The following is a 15197-nucleotide window of genomic DNA, read 5'->3' on the forward strand; positions in this document are numbered from 1 at the left end:
GACCTGACTTTCTTTCCTAGGATAATCGCAGCCCAGTCCCAGTCGTCACACCCAAGGACCCCATTGACAGAGAAATTGAATTCCAACCATCTCGCGGGCCCTACGACCCCCGGTGGCTGCTTGCAGGAAGACCTCACCCAAGTAGGTCCCTCCGGGGTTTAGTCCGAGCCCTGGGTTTTGGGGTTTCTTTTCTGCCACCAAGATAAAAGAATGAGTCAGTAGAAGATTATCGCCAAGGGATACACGTGAGGTCGAATGCAAAAAGGGGTGGAAGAATGGAGATTTTTCTCTGTGCTTTTCCCAAGCTGATGACCGAGAAGGGGTGGGAACAGCCTCCGGTTTCTGGAGCTGATGGATGGAGGTGAGAAGCAGCAGAGGTCATGACCTCCTTCCCTGAAATTGCCCCAGATGTGGTCACATAGGTGGCAACTCGGGCTGCAACCTCAGGGTTTCAGAGAGAAGAGCGCTTCTCTCTCTGTCCCTCTCTCTTTCTGTTTGGCTTAAACCTTCATAAGGTAGCTCTCCATGAGTTCACCCAGGACGAGCAACTTTGCCTCTTCTGCAGCTCCGTTTGTAGACACACACGTGGGTGTGCACACATATATCCAAACACACCCGTGTGCACGCACGTGCTTGCACGTGCCCACATTCTCCCTCCCTCCCTCCCTGTCCCCATCCCCCAAAGGGACAGGTTGGCCTCATGGAGGTATCTGATTACATTCTGAGCCACCAGGACAGAACTGGAAAGCTGAGCTGCCCCTGTTGCCACAATCCCGAGTCTAGAATTTCACGTGCTGCCCCTTTTAGAACTCGGCCTCTCCTTCCAGCTGCGTGGGGCAAGGGAGGTGCCGCCAGGAGCATGCCAGCTCCACCAGCGAAAGATGCCCCGTGGCCTGTCCCCTCCTCTGCTACTTCTCTTAGGCTTTCTCACCTGCGAGCACTGGCTTTAGCTTGATTTTTAAAAACGTCTGATATGTTACCGACCATTTGCTCCAGCTAGTAGGGCCGGCCCCCAGGCAGACCCTGAGGCTGGGGTGCTTTGCTCCCAGGGGCCCAGCCCCGCTATTCCTGCAAAGTGAGATCTCTCCTGCTACCTGCCTCCTCGTGTCCAAACCACAGACACGTACAGCGCGGTGTGGATCCCAGGCACCGCGTCCTCCCCAGGACGGCCGCAACTGACATCCGCTTGTTCACTCTCCCTTTCTCTGCCTCTCTGTCTCTCAATGGAACACGTTCTTCGCAGTGTAACGGTTTTGAGGCTGCAGCCCCCAGGTCCGGGATGAGTGTTTTTCAGAGTAGATGGTCCCTTCTGAAATCGTGCCTTCCGAAGGCAGCCACCTGCTCTTTTTGCAGAGGCTGTGACCAGGGTCTCCTCGTGCTTGGCGTTGAGGGAGGTTGGTGTGGTGGGTGTTCTGTATGGACTGACTTCCGGATTCGGCGTATCGTTTGGCAGCCCTGGTTTTGTGTGTTGGGGGCTGGGCAGGGGAAGTGTTGTTGTTTTCCAGGAACAAAGGTATCTGGGCTGTCAACGTCAGGCTGTCCTAGAGAGAGGGCAGAGGAGTCTGCCCTCCAGGTGGACACCGGGGGCCCTCAGCAACCAGACCCCGGCCTGAGCTTCTGCCCTTCTGCCCACAGCTCTGAAGGGATCCTGGCAGAGTGGATTCTTTGACCAGGGCAGTTTCAAGGAGATCATGGTGCCCTGGGCCCAGACTGTGGTGACGGGAAGAGCAAGGTAACCCTGAGGGCGGGCCCAGGCGGCCTCAGCGATGCTTTCTCCCTGGCCTTGGATTTTCTGAAAGAAAAACCAATGCAGAGAGTTGGGGGGCGGGGAGTGTTTCTGGCTGATGAAAGTCTTCATTGAGTCTGGATTTGTCCATAACTTTAGAAGACACACCACCAACTTCTTCCTGGGGCCAGGACCCTTGCCCCTTGTGTCTGCCCCTGGGCCAGGGCACCCTCGCCAGGGGGGCCATGAACCCCTTTGGGAATCAGAAGGTGGCCCTGGTGCTCTCTGGGAAACCACACAGTCAGAAGTACGAACTCCATTTAGGAGGGCCGTGGGCAGGAACCGCTATTGTATACCAGAGCTGGCGGAAGGCATAATGCTTGGATTCTTTCAAAGCTGAGCTCACTCCTTCTCTTCGGGATGAGTCCAGCTGCCCCAGAGTTCTTCCTCTTATGGAGCCCAAAGCAACAGCCTCATAATTTACCACTCAGATTCCTGGCACAAGACAGGCACTACGAGTTCAGGTTCTCGAGTCAGACCTCTGCTGTCACTCACCCGCTCTGGGCCTTTACATCCTCATCTGTACAATGAGGCTGATAACTCCGCCCCTTCCCACTCCCGAAGGATTGCTGGGATTAATAGAAGTGGTGATGTGTTAGGCATTTAAAATATCACAAATGGGGAATTCCTCGGTGGTCCAGCAGTTAAGACTCCTTGCTTCTACTGCTGGGGGTGCGGGTTTGACACCTGGCTGAGTAACTAAGATCCCAAGTGCCACATGGTAGTTAATATTTTTTAAATAAATAAAAAGCATTTAAAAATCATAAATGCTCCATAATGTTGTTAATAGCAGCTGCCATTATTGTTGTTATTTACTTCTCTGTAATAACTGTTAAAATACTAAGTCTGTTACTGGGATTGCTTCTCTCCATAAGTGTTTTACTTTTTTCAAATGTTCTTTTTTTGGGGGGCTGCACTGTCTTCATTCAGTATGTGGGCTTAGTTGCCCCGCAACATGTGGGATCTTAGTTCCCCACCCAGGGATCAAATCCATGGCACCTGCATTGGAAGGTGGATTCTTAACCACCGGACCACCAGGGAAATCCCCTGGAATATGTTCTTTAAACTGAGATGAAATCTATTCCCCCTTCCACATGGAAGTGCTTGATTTGAAGACTGCTCTCCCCAAACCTGCCCCATAAACTGTTGGAGTGTAACCAAGAGGAATCAAGTGACACAGGTGGCCAGGGGCAGCCGGTGGCGGGTGCTGATGGAGACTGATGCCATTGACCGCCCGTAACTGAAGCTGCTCAGGCTTAGCATACCTCCATCCTTTCCCGATGTGGCGTGGGGTCTGGACCCGTGCTGTCCACCGTGGTGGCTGCTGGCCACGTGTGACAGCTCAAATTCAGAGGAATCACACAGTGAAAGAGCATGTCACATGTTCAGTTCCTTAGCCGTCCCTGCCGTGTTTCAGATGCTCCGTGGTCATGTGCAGCTCACAGCTGCCACACTGGTCAGGCTGCTAGAGAGTGTGGCCATCATCACAGAAAGTTCTAGGGGACGATGCTGCTCCCATCCCTGACTTGGCCCAAGCCTCCCCACAACCCCGGCAGCTGTTGCCCCGACATGGGCACCCAGAGGACTTTTCCAGCCTGCTTGTTTGTGAGGCTTTTCACCACTTCAGGGCCAAGTTGAAAACAGCACGCTTTTCTCTGTCCACCCTCATCCCGGCCCACGTGCCTGTAGAATATCAGCCTGGGCTGGCTGGACTCACCTGCCCCCCCGAACTGGCCTGGGGTGCTGCCCCGCGCCCCTGCTCACTTGTGGTCCGCCTTGCAGGCTGGGGGGTATCCCCGTCGGAGTGATCGCTGCAGAGACGCGGACGGTGGAGTTGGTCGTGCCCGCCGACCCTGCCAACCTGGATTCTGAGGCCAAGGTTAGGGGCCGGGGAGCTGGGCTGGCTCTTTTCATGTTTTGTTTTTTTTATTGAAGTGAGGTTGAGTTACAAATTACATTCATTTCAGGTGTACAGCATAGTGATTCAGCATTTCTACAGATTGTGTGCCATTAAAAGTTACTACAAGATAATGGCTGTATTTCTCTGTGCTGTACAGTATGTCCTTGTTGCTGTGGTATTTCATACATTGCAGTTTGTGTCTCTTAATCCCATGCCCCTGTGTGTCCCTCCCATCTTCTCTCTCGCCTTTGGTAACTCCCTAGTTTGTTTTTTGTCTGTTTTATTTTTGTGAGTCTGCTTCTGCTTTGCCTGTATGTTGATTTGTATTATTTTTTAGGTTTTCCATATAAGTGATAACATACAGTGCTTGTCTTTCTCTGACTAATCTCACTCTGTATAGTGTTCTCTAGACCTATCCACATTGCTGCATATGTCAGAATTCCATTCTTAGTGGTTGAGCAGTATCCCCTTGTATATGTGCATACGCCACGTCGTCTTTCTCCATTCATCTGTCGTCGGGCACTTGGATTGCTCCCGTATCTTGGCTACTGTAAACGGTGCTGCTGTGAACACTGAGGTCATGTATCTTTTCACATTAGCACTGGGTTATATATACACATACGTACCCAGGAAGGGAGTTGCTGAGTCATATAGCAGTTTTGTTTTTAGTTTTCTGAGAAGCCTCCATACTCTTTTCCATAGTAGCAGCACCAGTTAGCATGCCCACCAGGAGTGTTCCAGGGTCCCCTTTTCTCTGCGTCCTCGCCAGCATTTGTTTCTGCACTCTCTGATGATGGCCATTCTGACGACCATGACTGTGGTTTTGCTGGGTCTGCTGTGTAGGCCGGTTGAGCTGACAGGAGCAGGTCCTGAGTGGCCACATGTCTGTCCTTCCAGCTCAGATTCAGAGGCATCCTTGGCTCTGGAGTGGGGTGGGGTGGGGGCCCCAGCACTGTGTCTGCAGGATGCCTGGTGCTCCTCACTGTCTTCTTCAGAGGATGACAGGTCCCTAGGAATTCCTCCCTCCTCCTGCCCCCGTCACTGTTGCTGTTTCTTTCTTTTTTTTAGCTTTTGTGTAATAAAGTTTTATTAAAGTATAAAGGAGATAGAGAAAGCTTCTGACATAGGCATCAGAAGGGGGCAGAAACAGTACCCCCCTGCTAGTCTTCAGCTGGATGTTATATGGTCACTGCTGCTGCTGCTAAGTCGCTTCAGTCGTGTCCGACTCTGTGCGACCCCATAGACGGCAGCCCACCAAGCTCCCCCATCCCTGGGATTCTCCAGGCAAGAACACTGGAGTGGGTTGCCATTTCCTTCTCCACTGTTGCTGTTTCTAGGGTGGGCCACATCGCACCCTGGGAGGAGTTCAGAAGTCAGAGGGCGGGTCCTGGGACCCTACTCAGGGTGGCATTTACTAGCTTGGCACCTATCAACAGGCAACAGGAGCCTCCCTGGGCCGCAGCATGAGAGTCACATGTCTGAGCCCCATCTCTGGTGTTGTCACCGATGCCAATCAGGCTGCCTGCCCTCCAGGGTGCCATGTGGGCAGCCATCCCATGTTCTGCTCAGAGGAGTCTGACGCAGGCTGCTCTGTGTTCCAGATAATCCAGCAGGCTGGCCAGGTGTGGTTCCCAGATTCGGCCTATAAGACGGCCCAGGCCATCAAAGATTTCAACCGGGAGAAGTTGCCCCTGATGATCTTTGCCAACTGGAGGGGGTTCTCCGGGGGCATGAAAGGTAAAGTGGCCTTCCTGTGGGTGCCCTGAAGCCTCGGGGTCAGCACCCTGGACAGCTCCCTTGGGAATCGCAACATCATCATCTTAGTTGCACTTCCTGCAGCCCTGCAGACGAGAGCTGTTCAGGGAACTGAGGGCTTCCAGTGTGACTTTCCAGAGGTCCCCGTCATGCAGGGAGAGGCAGGGGTGGCCCCCGGAAGCTGCCGAGTGACCTGGGCTGTCACCTCCCCACTTAGGAAGATGAGAAGGCTCCTGCCCTCCTTAGGGGGCTACTGTGAGCCTCAGTGACCTGACACTCAAATGCAAGTGCTTCAAGGCACTGAGCGCATTTCAAGAGACAGAGGCTGTCAGTGGGATGTTTCAGAAAGAGCTGGACTGGGGCCGGGCAGACCTGGTCTGAGTCCTTGTTGGGTGGGTGACTGCTCCAAGCCAAAGTTTCTCTCCTCTGCAAAGAGGGGTAAGGATAGATCAACCTCAGAGGGCCAAGGTGAGGGTGCGTCTGCATGTGGTGGTTACTCTCCGTGTGATTTTGAGTTGTTTTTTAAAAATATTTATCTGTGTATTTGGCTGTGCCAGGTATTAGTTGCAGCGTGTGAGATCTAGTTCCCTGACCGGGGACTGAACCTGGGCCCCCTGCATTGCGAACTCAGAGTCCTAGCCACTGGGCCAGCAGGGAGGTCCTAGATTTTGTTATTGTGCTGTTGTTTCCATGTACCATGCCTAATTAGACGTGTCTTGGTAGAAAATAAGGACCATATGCCTGTGGGCAGCAAGAGGGAAGAGACTGTGTTATCCTTGGAGAGGGTTCTGTTCTGGAAACAGAGGGACAGGCCGGGGGCATCTCTGAGCCAGGGCTGGAAGGGATCTTAGAGATCAGCCCATGCCTCCTTTTCTGGGTGGGAATGTTGAGGCCCCGGCAGGGAGGAGGACCTGGTCAAGGGAGCCCTCTGTGCCTTGATCCTGCCTCCTGGCCCCATGAGAGCCTCACCACAACCCCTGGGCAGCGAAGGGTGGGCCAGAGGTCGCCTCAACGGTGGCTGCCTTGCTTTTCAGACATGTATGACCAGGTGCTAAAGTTCGGAGCCTACATCGTGGATGGCCTCCGGAAGTACAGACAGCCCGTCCTGATCTACATCCCGCCCTATGCGGAGGTCCGGGGCGGCTCCTGGGCAGTCATGGACACCTCCATCAACCCGCTGTGCATAGAGATGTACGCGGACAGAGAGAGCAGGTGGGTGTGCCGCCCCAGCCCAGCCCCGCCTTCCTGCTCTCACTCCCAGTCTTGAGGCCCCACACCCTGGGAGTCGCACTCTGGGGATCGCAGGGCTGTTCTGAACTTCCAGAGGGGTGGAGAGCTGCCAGTTCTCCCAGTCTGAAACCAGCGTCCAACATGCTACTGGATTTTCTCAGTGTAATTAGTGACTGGAGCCCAGAAGTAGTGGAGGAATTGTAATTTGTTCTTTCACAACTTACACTCACCTGTTTCCCAAGGTTTGCAATCACTTAAAGAAAATATAAAAATTATAATATATAATTATAATATATAATTAATATAATATATAGTATTGATATATTAATAATATATAAATATATGTTATATTATATACTATTATATAATAATAATATATAGACTATATTAAGTCATAATATATATAATTATATAATATATATTATATAATATAGTAACTATATTATATAATTACATAATTACATAAAATATGATATATATTATACAATTATAACATATATAATTATATATTATACATATTTTATATATTATATGTATAATAGATTATATATAATTAATTAATTATATTATTATTATATATATTATATACTAATTTTTATATATCATATTATATATTACATATAATATAATAATATATTATATATAATTATTAATTTATATAAATATATTAATACATATTATTGTGTTATATATAATAATATATAATATATTTATATTAATTAATATATAATTAATTATAATATAGTAATATTAAATATATTAAAATAAATATTAATTATGATCAATTGATTGATTGTATATTAATTAATTAATTAGGACTTCCCTGGTGGTCCAGTGGTTAAGAATCTACCTGCTAATGCAGGAACACGGGTTTGATCCTTGGTCTGAGAACTAAGATCCCACATGCCACGGGACAGCTGAGCTCACAAGCCACAACTACTGAGCCCATGCACTCTAGAACCCGTGCCTCACAGCAAGAGAACCCACCACAACAAGAAGCCTGAGCATCATATCTAGAGAGTAGCCCCCACTCATTGCAACTAGAGACAGCCCATGCAGCAACGAAGACCTGGTGCAGCCAAAGAAAAAAGAAAGACGAAAAGCACCTGAGCTTCCTGGCAGCCAAGATGAAAAGGGAAATAAGATTAGATGTCTAGTTCTTACTAGACTCTCAGTCTTCCCCAAAACTGTTCCATAGAGGCTATGTTTTATTCATTTTTATTTATTGTTATAGCCTAGGGCCTAGTACAGTACCTGACTCCTAATGGGTGCTTGGGAAATACTGGACAAGCGAATGACTAAAATGTATACTTGCATGAGAGGACACCAGTTCCTCAGGGGAGAGAAACCTTCCTGGCACTTTTTTTTTTCAAGTGGGAATCTGTCCCAGATAGATTCTTCCAGAAAGGATGCTGACAATAATGCTTGTAACTCAGTGTTTGAGTGTCTTCAAAATGAAGACTATGCCAAATGCTGTGAGAGTGTAAAGGCCCCAAGCTCTGCCCAGGACTTCGCTGGTGGTCCAGTGGCTGAGACTCTGTGCTTGCCGTGCGGGGGACCCAGGTTCTATCCCTGGTCTGAGAACCAGATCCCGCGTGCCATGACTAAGAGTTTGCATGCTGCAACTCAGACCCAGAGCAGCCCAGTAAACAAACATATTTTTAAAAAAGAATAGTTCTGCTCAAGTTATAGATAGGCACCTTCCTCCTGTGTCTACTCCCGTATTCTTTCCTCAGTTCAGTGTATATTTATTGAGCACCTACTGTGTCTCAGGCGTTACGTTAGACATCGTGATATGGTGCAAATGAGCCGAGCCTGTCCTGCCTTCAGTGCCCTGTGACCTTCACGGGAGGCTGCTGAGGTCAGACCTCCAGAAGACTCAGGACGAGGGCAGCCCCAAATGGGGTCACATTAACTTTTCACTCTGGTCACCAGGAGGCTCAGAGCTACATGTAATATTGGTCAGGGCTTCCCAGCTGTCAGAAGAGAAGGGGGCAGGGGGAAACCAAGGGGTGGGGTGAGAGGGTTGGGAATGGAGGGGGCCACTCACATCTTGGATTCCTCCATGTGCTTTTGTATGCTTTAAGAGATTAAAGAGTATCTTGTAGCCACGAAATTAAAAGATGCTTGCTCCTTGGAAGGAAAGCTGTGACAAACCTAGAGAGAGTATTAAAAGCAGAGACGTCACTTTGCCGACAAAGGTCCATATAATCAAAGCTATGATTTTTCCAGTAGTCACGTATGGATGTGAGAGTTAGGCCATAAAGAAAGCTGAGTGCCGAAGAATTGATGCTTTCCAACTGTGGTGCTGGAGAAGACTCTTTAGAGTCCTTTGGACTGCAAGGAGATCAAACCAGTCCATCCTAAAGGAAATCAACCCTGAATATTCACTGGAAGGACTGATGCTGAAGGTGAATCTCCAGTACTTTTGGCCACCTGATGCAACTGACTGACTCACTGGAAAAGATCCTGATGCTGGGAAAGATTGAAGGTGGGAGGAGAAGGGGACGACAGAGGATGAGATGGTTGGATGGCTTCACCAATGCAATGGACATGAGTTTGAGCAAACTCTGGGAGATGGTGAAGGACAGGGAAGCCTGGTGTGCTGCAGTCCACGGTGTCACAAAGAGTCAGACATGACTGAGTGACTGAACAACACCACCACCCTGGCCTGAGGAGAGCAGAGATTAGGAAAGCCAGAGAGGACTGTAGCTGAAGAGTTGGTGGGATATGCTGTTCTGGAAAAAGTCACACACTCTTGTTGCTGAAAGGGCCTTCTAGAGTTCAGAACATTTTTGTTTTATTTTTTAGCTTTTGGCCATGCCATGGCATGTGGGATCTTAGTTCCCTGATCAAGGATTGAACTCATGTCCCGTGCAGTGGAAGCATGGGGTCCTAACCACTGGACTGCCAGGAAAGTCCCAGAGCACTTTACTTTAAAAGCTGGTTTAATTCTTCGTTCAATGGATAGAAAAGCAGATGGCCAGAGAGGGGAAGTGACTTGCCCAAGGGCACGCAGAAAGCCAGCCACAGAGCAGAGGACTGCCACCAGCTTTCCTGGCGGTCTTGCCTCCCCCTGCATGTCCTCTGGCGGTTGCTTACTGGGGAGCCCCTCATATACGCCTCCCCCGCTGCTGGCTTTTTCAGAGCGAGTGTTCTGGAGCCAGAGGGAACAGTGGAGATTAAGTACCGGAAGAAAGATCTGGTGAAGACCATCAGAAGACTCGACCCCATTTCCAAGAAGCTCGTGGAACAGCTCGGTGAGTGGGTCTGAAACGTATCACCTCTCAGAGGTCATGAAAGGGCTCAGCCCACTCATGGCTGGAGGCTTCTATCAGGTTAAAAATAGTGAAGACAAACCAAAACTCAGCAGCAACACCTGTGAGATGTTTCAAACGTTCCCACACAGCCCATCAAGCCCTTTAACATGAAAAAACATACACAGCGCCTCAGTGAGTATAATTTCTCAACACACCCAAAACAGAATAGTTGAGGTATTTCAAGCCAGTGAGAAACATTTGAATTTTGGTAGCAAAATTACCCTTTAGAATTTTTCCATCCGGCATTTTACTAATTTTGTTTGAGTGATAGGTTTGCTTCACTTGCAACTTATTTGTAATTCTCTTTAAAAATCCATGCAACATAGCATTGCCTTTATAACTGATCTATGTCATCAGAAATTCACAAGATTTATGGTGATGACGGGTATATAATTTCTTTGGTTTGGTATCAGGGTAATGCTGATATCATAGGGTGTGTCAGAAAGTGTTCCCCCCTCTGTTTTCTGAGTCTGAGTGGGCATTATTTCTTTAAATCTTTGATAGCAAAGATTTATAATTCAACTACAAATTCAATTGCTTTTTTATATAGAGGACTGTTCAGTTTAATCTCTTTGCTCTTAGGTGAGCTTTTGTAGTTTGTTTTATTTCAAGGAGTTTGTTTCATTTAAATTATCAAATCGGAGTAGACTTGTTTATAATATCCCCTTATTAGATTTTACTATGTAAATTAAAAACGGTAACTGATGGTGTCCTGTAAGCGCAGTGGGCCTGATGAAAGGGAACAAATTTGAAGTTGAGTGTTGAATGCTGTCTTGCAAATCTGGGTGCATTTTTTTCTATTGGAGTCAGGTTGCTTTACAATGTTGCATTAGTTTCTGCTGTACAACGAGGTGGATCCTTGTTGAACATATGTTTCCTCCCTCTTGGACCCCCCACTCCCACCATCACCCCCCTCCCACGCCTCTAGGTCATCATAGAGCACTGAGCCAAGCTATCAGAAAAAGAAAAGCAAATATCGTATATTAATGCGTATACGTGGAATCAAAAAAATGATACAAATGAACCTATTTTCAAGGCAGAAATAGGGACATAGAGAACAGACGTGTGGGACCGGGAGCAGAGAGAGGATGAACTGGAAGACTGGGGCTGACACACACTCCCATGTGTACAACAGATGCTGGTGGGAACCAGCTGTTTAGCACTGGGTGTGTTTTTGAGGGTGCAGGAGCAACCTGGCTTGGGAGGTTAAAGCTCAGGCCTGCCCTGCAAACCCTGGCTCTTGCCTTGCCCGCAGGAGTGTCTGAGCTCTCAGACATGGACCGCAAGGAGCTGGAGGGCCAGCTGAAGGCCCGGGAGGACCTGCTGCTGCCCATGTACCACCAGGTGGCGCTGCACTTCGCCGACCTCCACGACACGGCGGGCAGGATGCTGGAGAAGGGCGTCATTTACGTAAGAGCCTGCGGCGCTCCGGTCGGCGTGAATGGCCGAGCCTCAGGTCACCTGGTGTCCCACACGCAGAGAATATTTGCACTCAGGCCTGTGGGATGAGGCAAATTCCGCCTGTGAGAATCACCTGGGGATTTTTTTTTTTTTAAAGAACAAAAACAATTCAAACCAAACAAACAAAAACAAAAAGGTTAAGAATCCACCTTCCAATGCAGGGGACATGGGTTCAGTCCCAGGTCAGGGAACTAAGATCCCAATGCCACAGGGCAGCTAAGCCCACACACCTCTCCACAACTGGAGGGAAGCCTGTGTGCCTCAACTAAGACCCAATGCAGCCAAAAATAAATAAATATATTTTTTAAACTCTAGTGCCCAGGTGGCTCTCCAATTAAATCAGAATATGGGTGGGAGGGGAGTCAGGCATCAGTATTTTTTTTTCCCAAATCCCCCAGAGATTCTAGTAGGTCGCCAAGTTGGGGAACTACCAGTCCAACCCCTGTGTGTGTTCAGAACTGCTGGGCCGGGTTTGGGACCATTGTTCCCACAACACACTCCCCCACCACTGATGGTCACAACCCCATCCTCTTGCCTCATCCCCACGACGTCATCCGCAGTCCTGAACACCCCTGTGTGCTGGGCTCCCTCCTCTCCAGGCCCTCCGCACCCCTCATGAGCCTGTGTTCTGGGTCTAGAGGTGGGCGTGGGCCCTGGGTTTGTACCCAGGGGAGGTGTTCCGGAGACCTGGCAGTGTCCTGTCTCTGCCACCTCCCTGAGCCTCAGTTTTCCGGCCTGTGAAATGGGAGTGATCACAAGGCCAGGCCCTGGGCAGCTCCTAGAATCCCCCTCCACCGTTCTGGGGCGGGGGCGGGGGCGGGGCTCAGGCCCACGGCTTGTCTGCAGGACATCCTGGAGTGGAAGACGGCCCGCAGCTTCCTGTACTGGCGCCTGCGCCGCCTGCTACTGGAGAGCCAGGTGAAGCAGGAGGTCCTGAGGGCCTGCCCCGAGCTCAGCCACATGCATGTGCAGTCCATGCTGCGCCGCTGGTTTGTGGAGACGGAGGGCGCCGTCAAGGTGGGCCTGGGGCAGAGATGCTCACGCGTGGGCGGGGGTCCAAGGCGCAGAGACACACGGGGCGGGGGCCCCAGGGGGCCTGCCCAGCCATCAGGGGCCCCTCACTGATGCAGCCTCAGCCTCCACCCCAGGCCTACCTGGTGGCTCAGACGGTAAAGAATCCACCTGCAATGCAGGAGACGCAGGTTCGATCCCTGGGCGGGGAAGATGGGAGCCTGGCGGGCTACAGTCTGTGGGGTGGCAAAGAGTCGGACACGCCTGAGCGAGTCACGCTTTCTCTCAGGCCTACCTGTGGGACAACAACCAGACGGTGGTGCAGTGGCTGGAGGCGCACGGGCAGGCGAGCGAGGGGCTACACTCCACCATCCGCGAGAACATCACGTGCCTGAGGCGGGACTCCGCCCTCAAGACCATCCGGGGGTGAGTGGCCGGCCCGCCCCCCCCCCCCGCCCCCTCACCACACCCGCATTGGTCACCAGGACTCGTGTCCGGTCACCTGGCCCCAGAGCGGCCACTCGAGTGCACCGCATCTCACGGTCCACGGCCCCCACCTCAGGGTCGGGGTCCACAGCCCAGCCCCCCAGCTAAGAGGCCGCCACTCCCCCCAAGCCAGGTCTCCCGGCCCAGAGTCCTGGGGATGCCGTCTGCGGGGGTGGGGGGTGCAATGATGTCAATTCGTTATCCTGGTTAGACCTCATCCAAGGTCATGGCCAAAGCTTGTTTGTTTAGACAACCATGTTCTGAACACCTGGTCCTTGGACTGCCAGCTCCTGCTGGGTATGATCCTTTCTGGACAGCTTGCTCCCCGCGTCCCCATGGGGTAGGGAGCTGAGCGCATGGGACCCCATCTGGGGGTGAAGCTGAGGTTCAGGGTGAGAGTGTGTGTGTGTCAGATCACACAACCTGTGAGAAGGAGGGTCCACTGTTGTTCCTTGAGATTGTGCTGTGGCCCTCCTGCCCCACAGGACCATTACCCCCGCTGTGACTGCGACAGGAAGAGGGTTGGGCGCTCCGGGTGGCTGGTTGCCCATCCAGGAGTGGGACAGGCCCTGGGGCTCTGGGGCTACAAGGGGGCGGGGGCCCACTGAACTCAGCGGGAGAAATGACCTCGCCCTCCTCCCCCGACTCCTGCAGCCTGGTTCAAGAAAACCCCGAGCTGGCCATGGACTCACTGGTGTACGTCAGCCAGCACATCAGCCCGGCCGAGCGGGCCCAGGTCATTCACCTCCTGTCCACCATGGACGGCCCGGCCTCTACCTGACCCCCGGTCCTCCTGGTCGTTCGCAGGACCTCGGGCAAGAGAAACCACACCGATCCACTGACCGCAGGCCCTTGCCAGGACCGCGGGGGTTTGCTTTTTAAAACTCCTGGGCGTTGCCGCAAGGCTGCTGACCCCCAGCTCACTCCTGTTTAATAAAAGGCTCGGGAGCGCCCCCTTCCAAGCAGAAACCGCCCCCTTCTCCATTGCTGGGAAGTCTGGTTTTTAGCTCTTTAAGACACTTTGCTCCATCGTTGAATCGAATTGAACCCAAACACTCCAGCTTCCATCCACTTTCTGTTGCCTTGCAGGATCCAGGTATTCTTTTAGACTCATTTTCTATCAGAGCATGGAATCTTATTATTATTATTTTTTTTTACTCCAGGACTAGCTCTTGATGTAAGCCTCTCACAGGTTTCAGCAGTATAACAAGGAAATCAAAATAAGAGATGAGAAAAGAGAAAATCTACTTTTGTAGTCTGCTTATTTGAATCCTTATTTGAATTCCTCTCACCCAGGAAAGGGTATGAATGATTTTTTTTTTAATTAAGAGTACAATATGGTGTTTTGTTCCCCACGAGACTCCTAGCTAATCACTAGCAAAGTCCCGTTACTGGCTTAGTTCCCTCGTTAGTAGAAAATTGCATAGCCCTAGGCTCAAGGGCGTTGGGAGACTTTTTTTTTTTCACGTGGTTCACAGCCCTCTGCCTGCCCCTTCTCTCCAAGGAGGAGGGGACTCCAGCTTGGGCTGGGAGGACAGAGAAGAGAGGCAAGACCTCCAACCTCAGCAGCCTGGCTTGCTCACAGGTGTCACCCCTGTGGTTGCCGTCACCTGCCTCGGAGGCCCCTCAGGTCCCCTTCACTCTCGCGCCTCCTGCCTCGGTGTCCGTGGGGGGCTGTAGCCCGAGGACAGAGCCGGTGGTTCCCAAGGACTGGACTATGAGGACCACGCTGATTCACTCAGGGAGGGCTTCGTGAGGCCGCTGCCAGCACAGCCCCGAAGACCACACAGCGTCAGGACCTGCGATCCTCCCGGCCGCATCCATCTGTCCCTGGTGCCCATGATGGAGGGAGCCGGCCATCCTCCACTGCCGTGACGGGCAGTCTGCCTGAGGACACCGGACATTACACCTGTCCAACATGGAGGCCAGCGAGGTTTCGTGGGGAAGCCCCTACAAGCGGGAATGCTGGGGGATGTCTGAGGCCATCGGCCAATGATGACAGCCCTGGCCAGCGTAGGTGGTGTGGGCGCAGTGAGGGGTGGGAGAAAGAGAAATCAGCCTCTGTCGTGTCCCGAGACTGATGGGGGTCGGTAAGAGTCCATGCGGCTTTGGGAACCGATTTCTTTCCATGTAGGGGAGTCCCTGCGGGTTTGGGAGGGACGATACATCGATGACTAGCTACAACCCAGGAACGGTGCGTGGAGGAACCTACCAGGAAATGTGTGGAATAAATTATTTTTGGAAGGAA

General features: G+C 51.2%; 1 protein-coding gene across 1 annotated transcript in view; it reads left to right on the forward strand.

The window, feature by feature from the left end:
• The window catches only part of ACACB (acetyl-CoA carboxylase beta), a 115184-nt gene extending 99987 nt beyond the window's left edge, over positions 1 to 15197 (forward strand). Inside the window, 10 exon segments of the mRNA XM_070385980.1 lie at positions 21 to 141; positions 1636 to 1732; positions 3569 to 3665; positions 5288 to 5423; positions 6476 to 6653; positions 9819 to 9931; positions 11247 to 11401; positions 12299 to 12469; positions 12753 to 12889; positions 13604 to 15197. Of these exon segments, the coding sequence (XP_070242081.1) occupies positions 21 to 141; positions 1636 to 1732; positions 3569 to 3665; positions 5288 to 5423; positions 6476 to 6653; positions 9819 to 9931; positions 11247 to 11401; positions 12299 to 12469; positions 12753 to 12889; positions 13604 to 13730 (1332 nt within the window). The 3' untranslated portion in view covers positions 13731 to 15197.

This window comes from Bos mutus, chromosome 17 (assembly GCF_027580195.1).
Source record: "Bos mutus isolate GX-2022 chromosome 17, NWIPB_WYAK_1.1, whole genome shotgun sequence".
Classification (NCBI taxonomy): Eukaryota; Metazoa; Chordata; class Mammalia; order Artiodactyla; family Bovidae; genus Bos; species Bos mutus.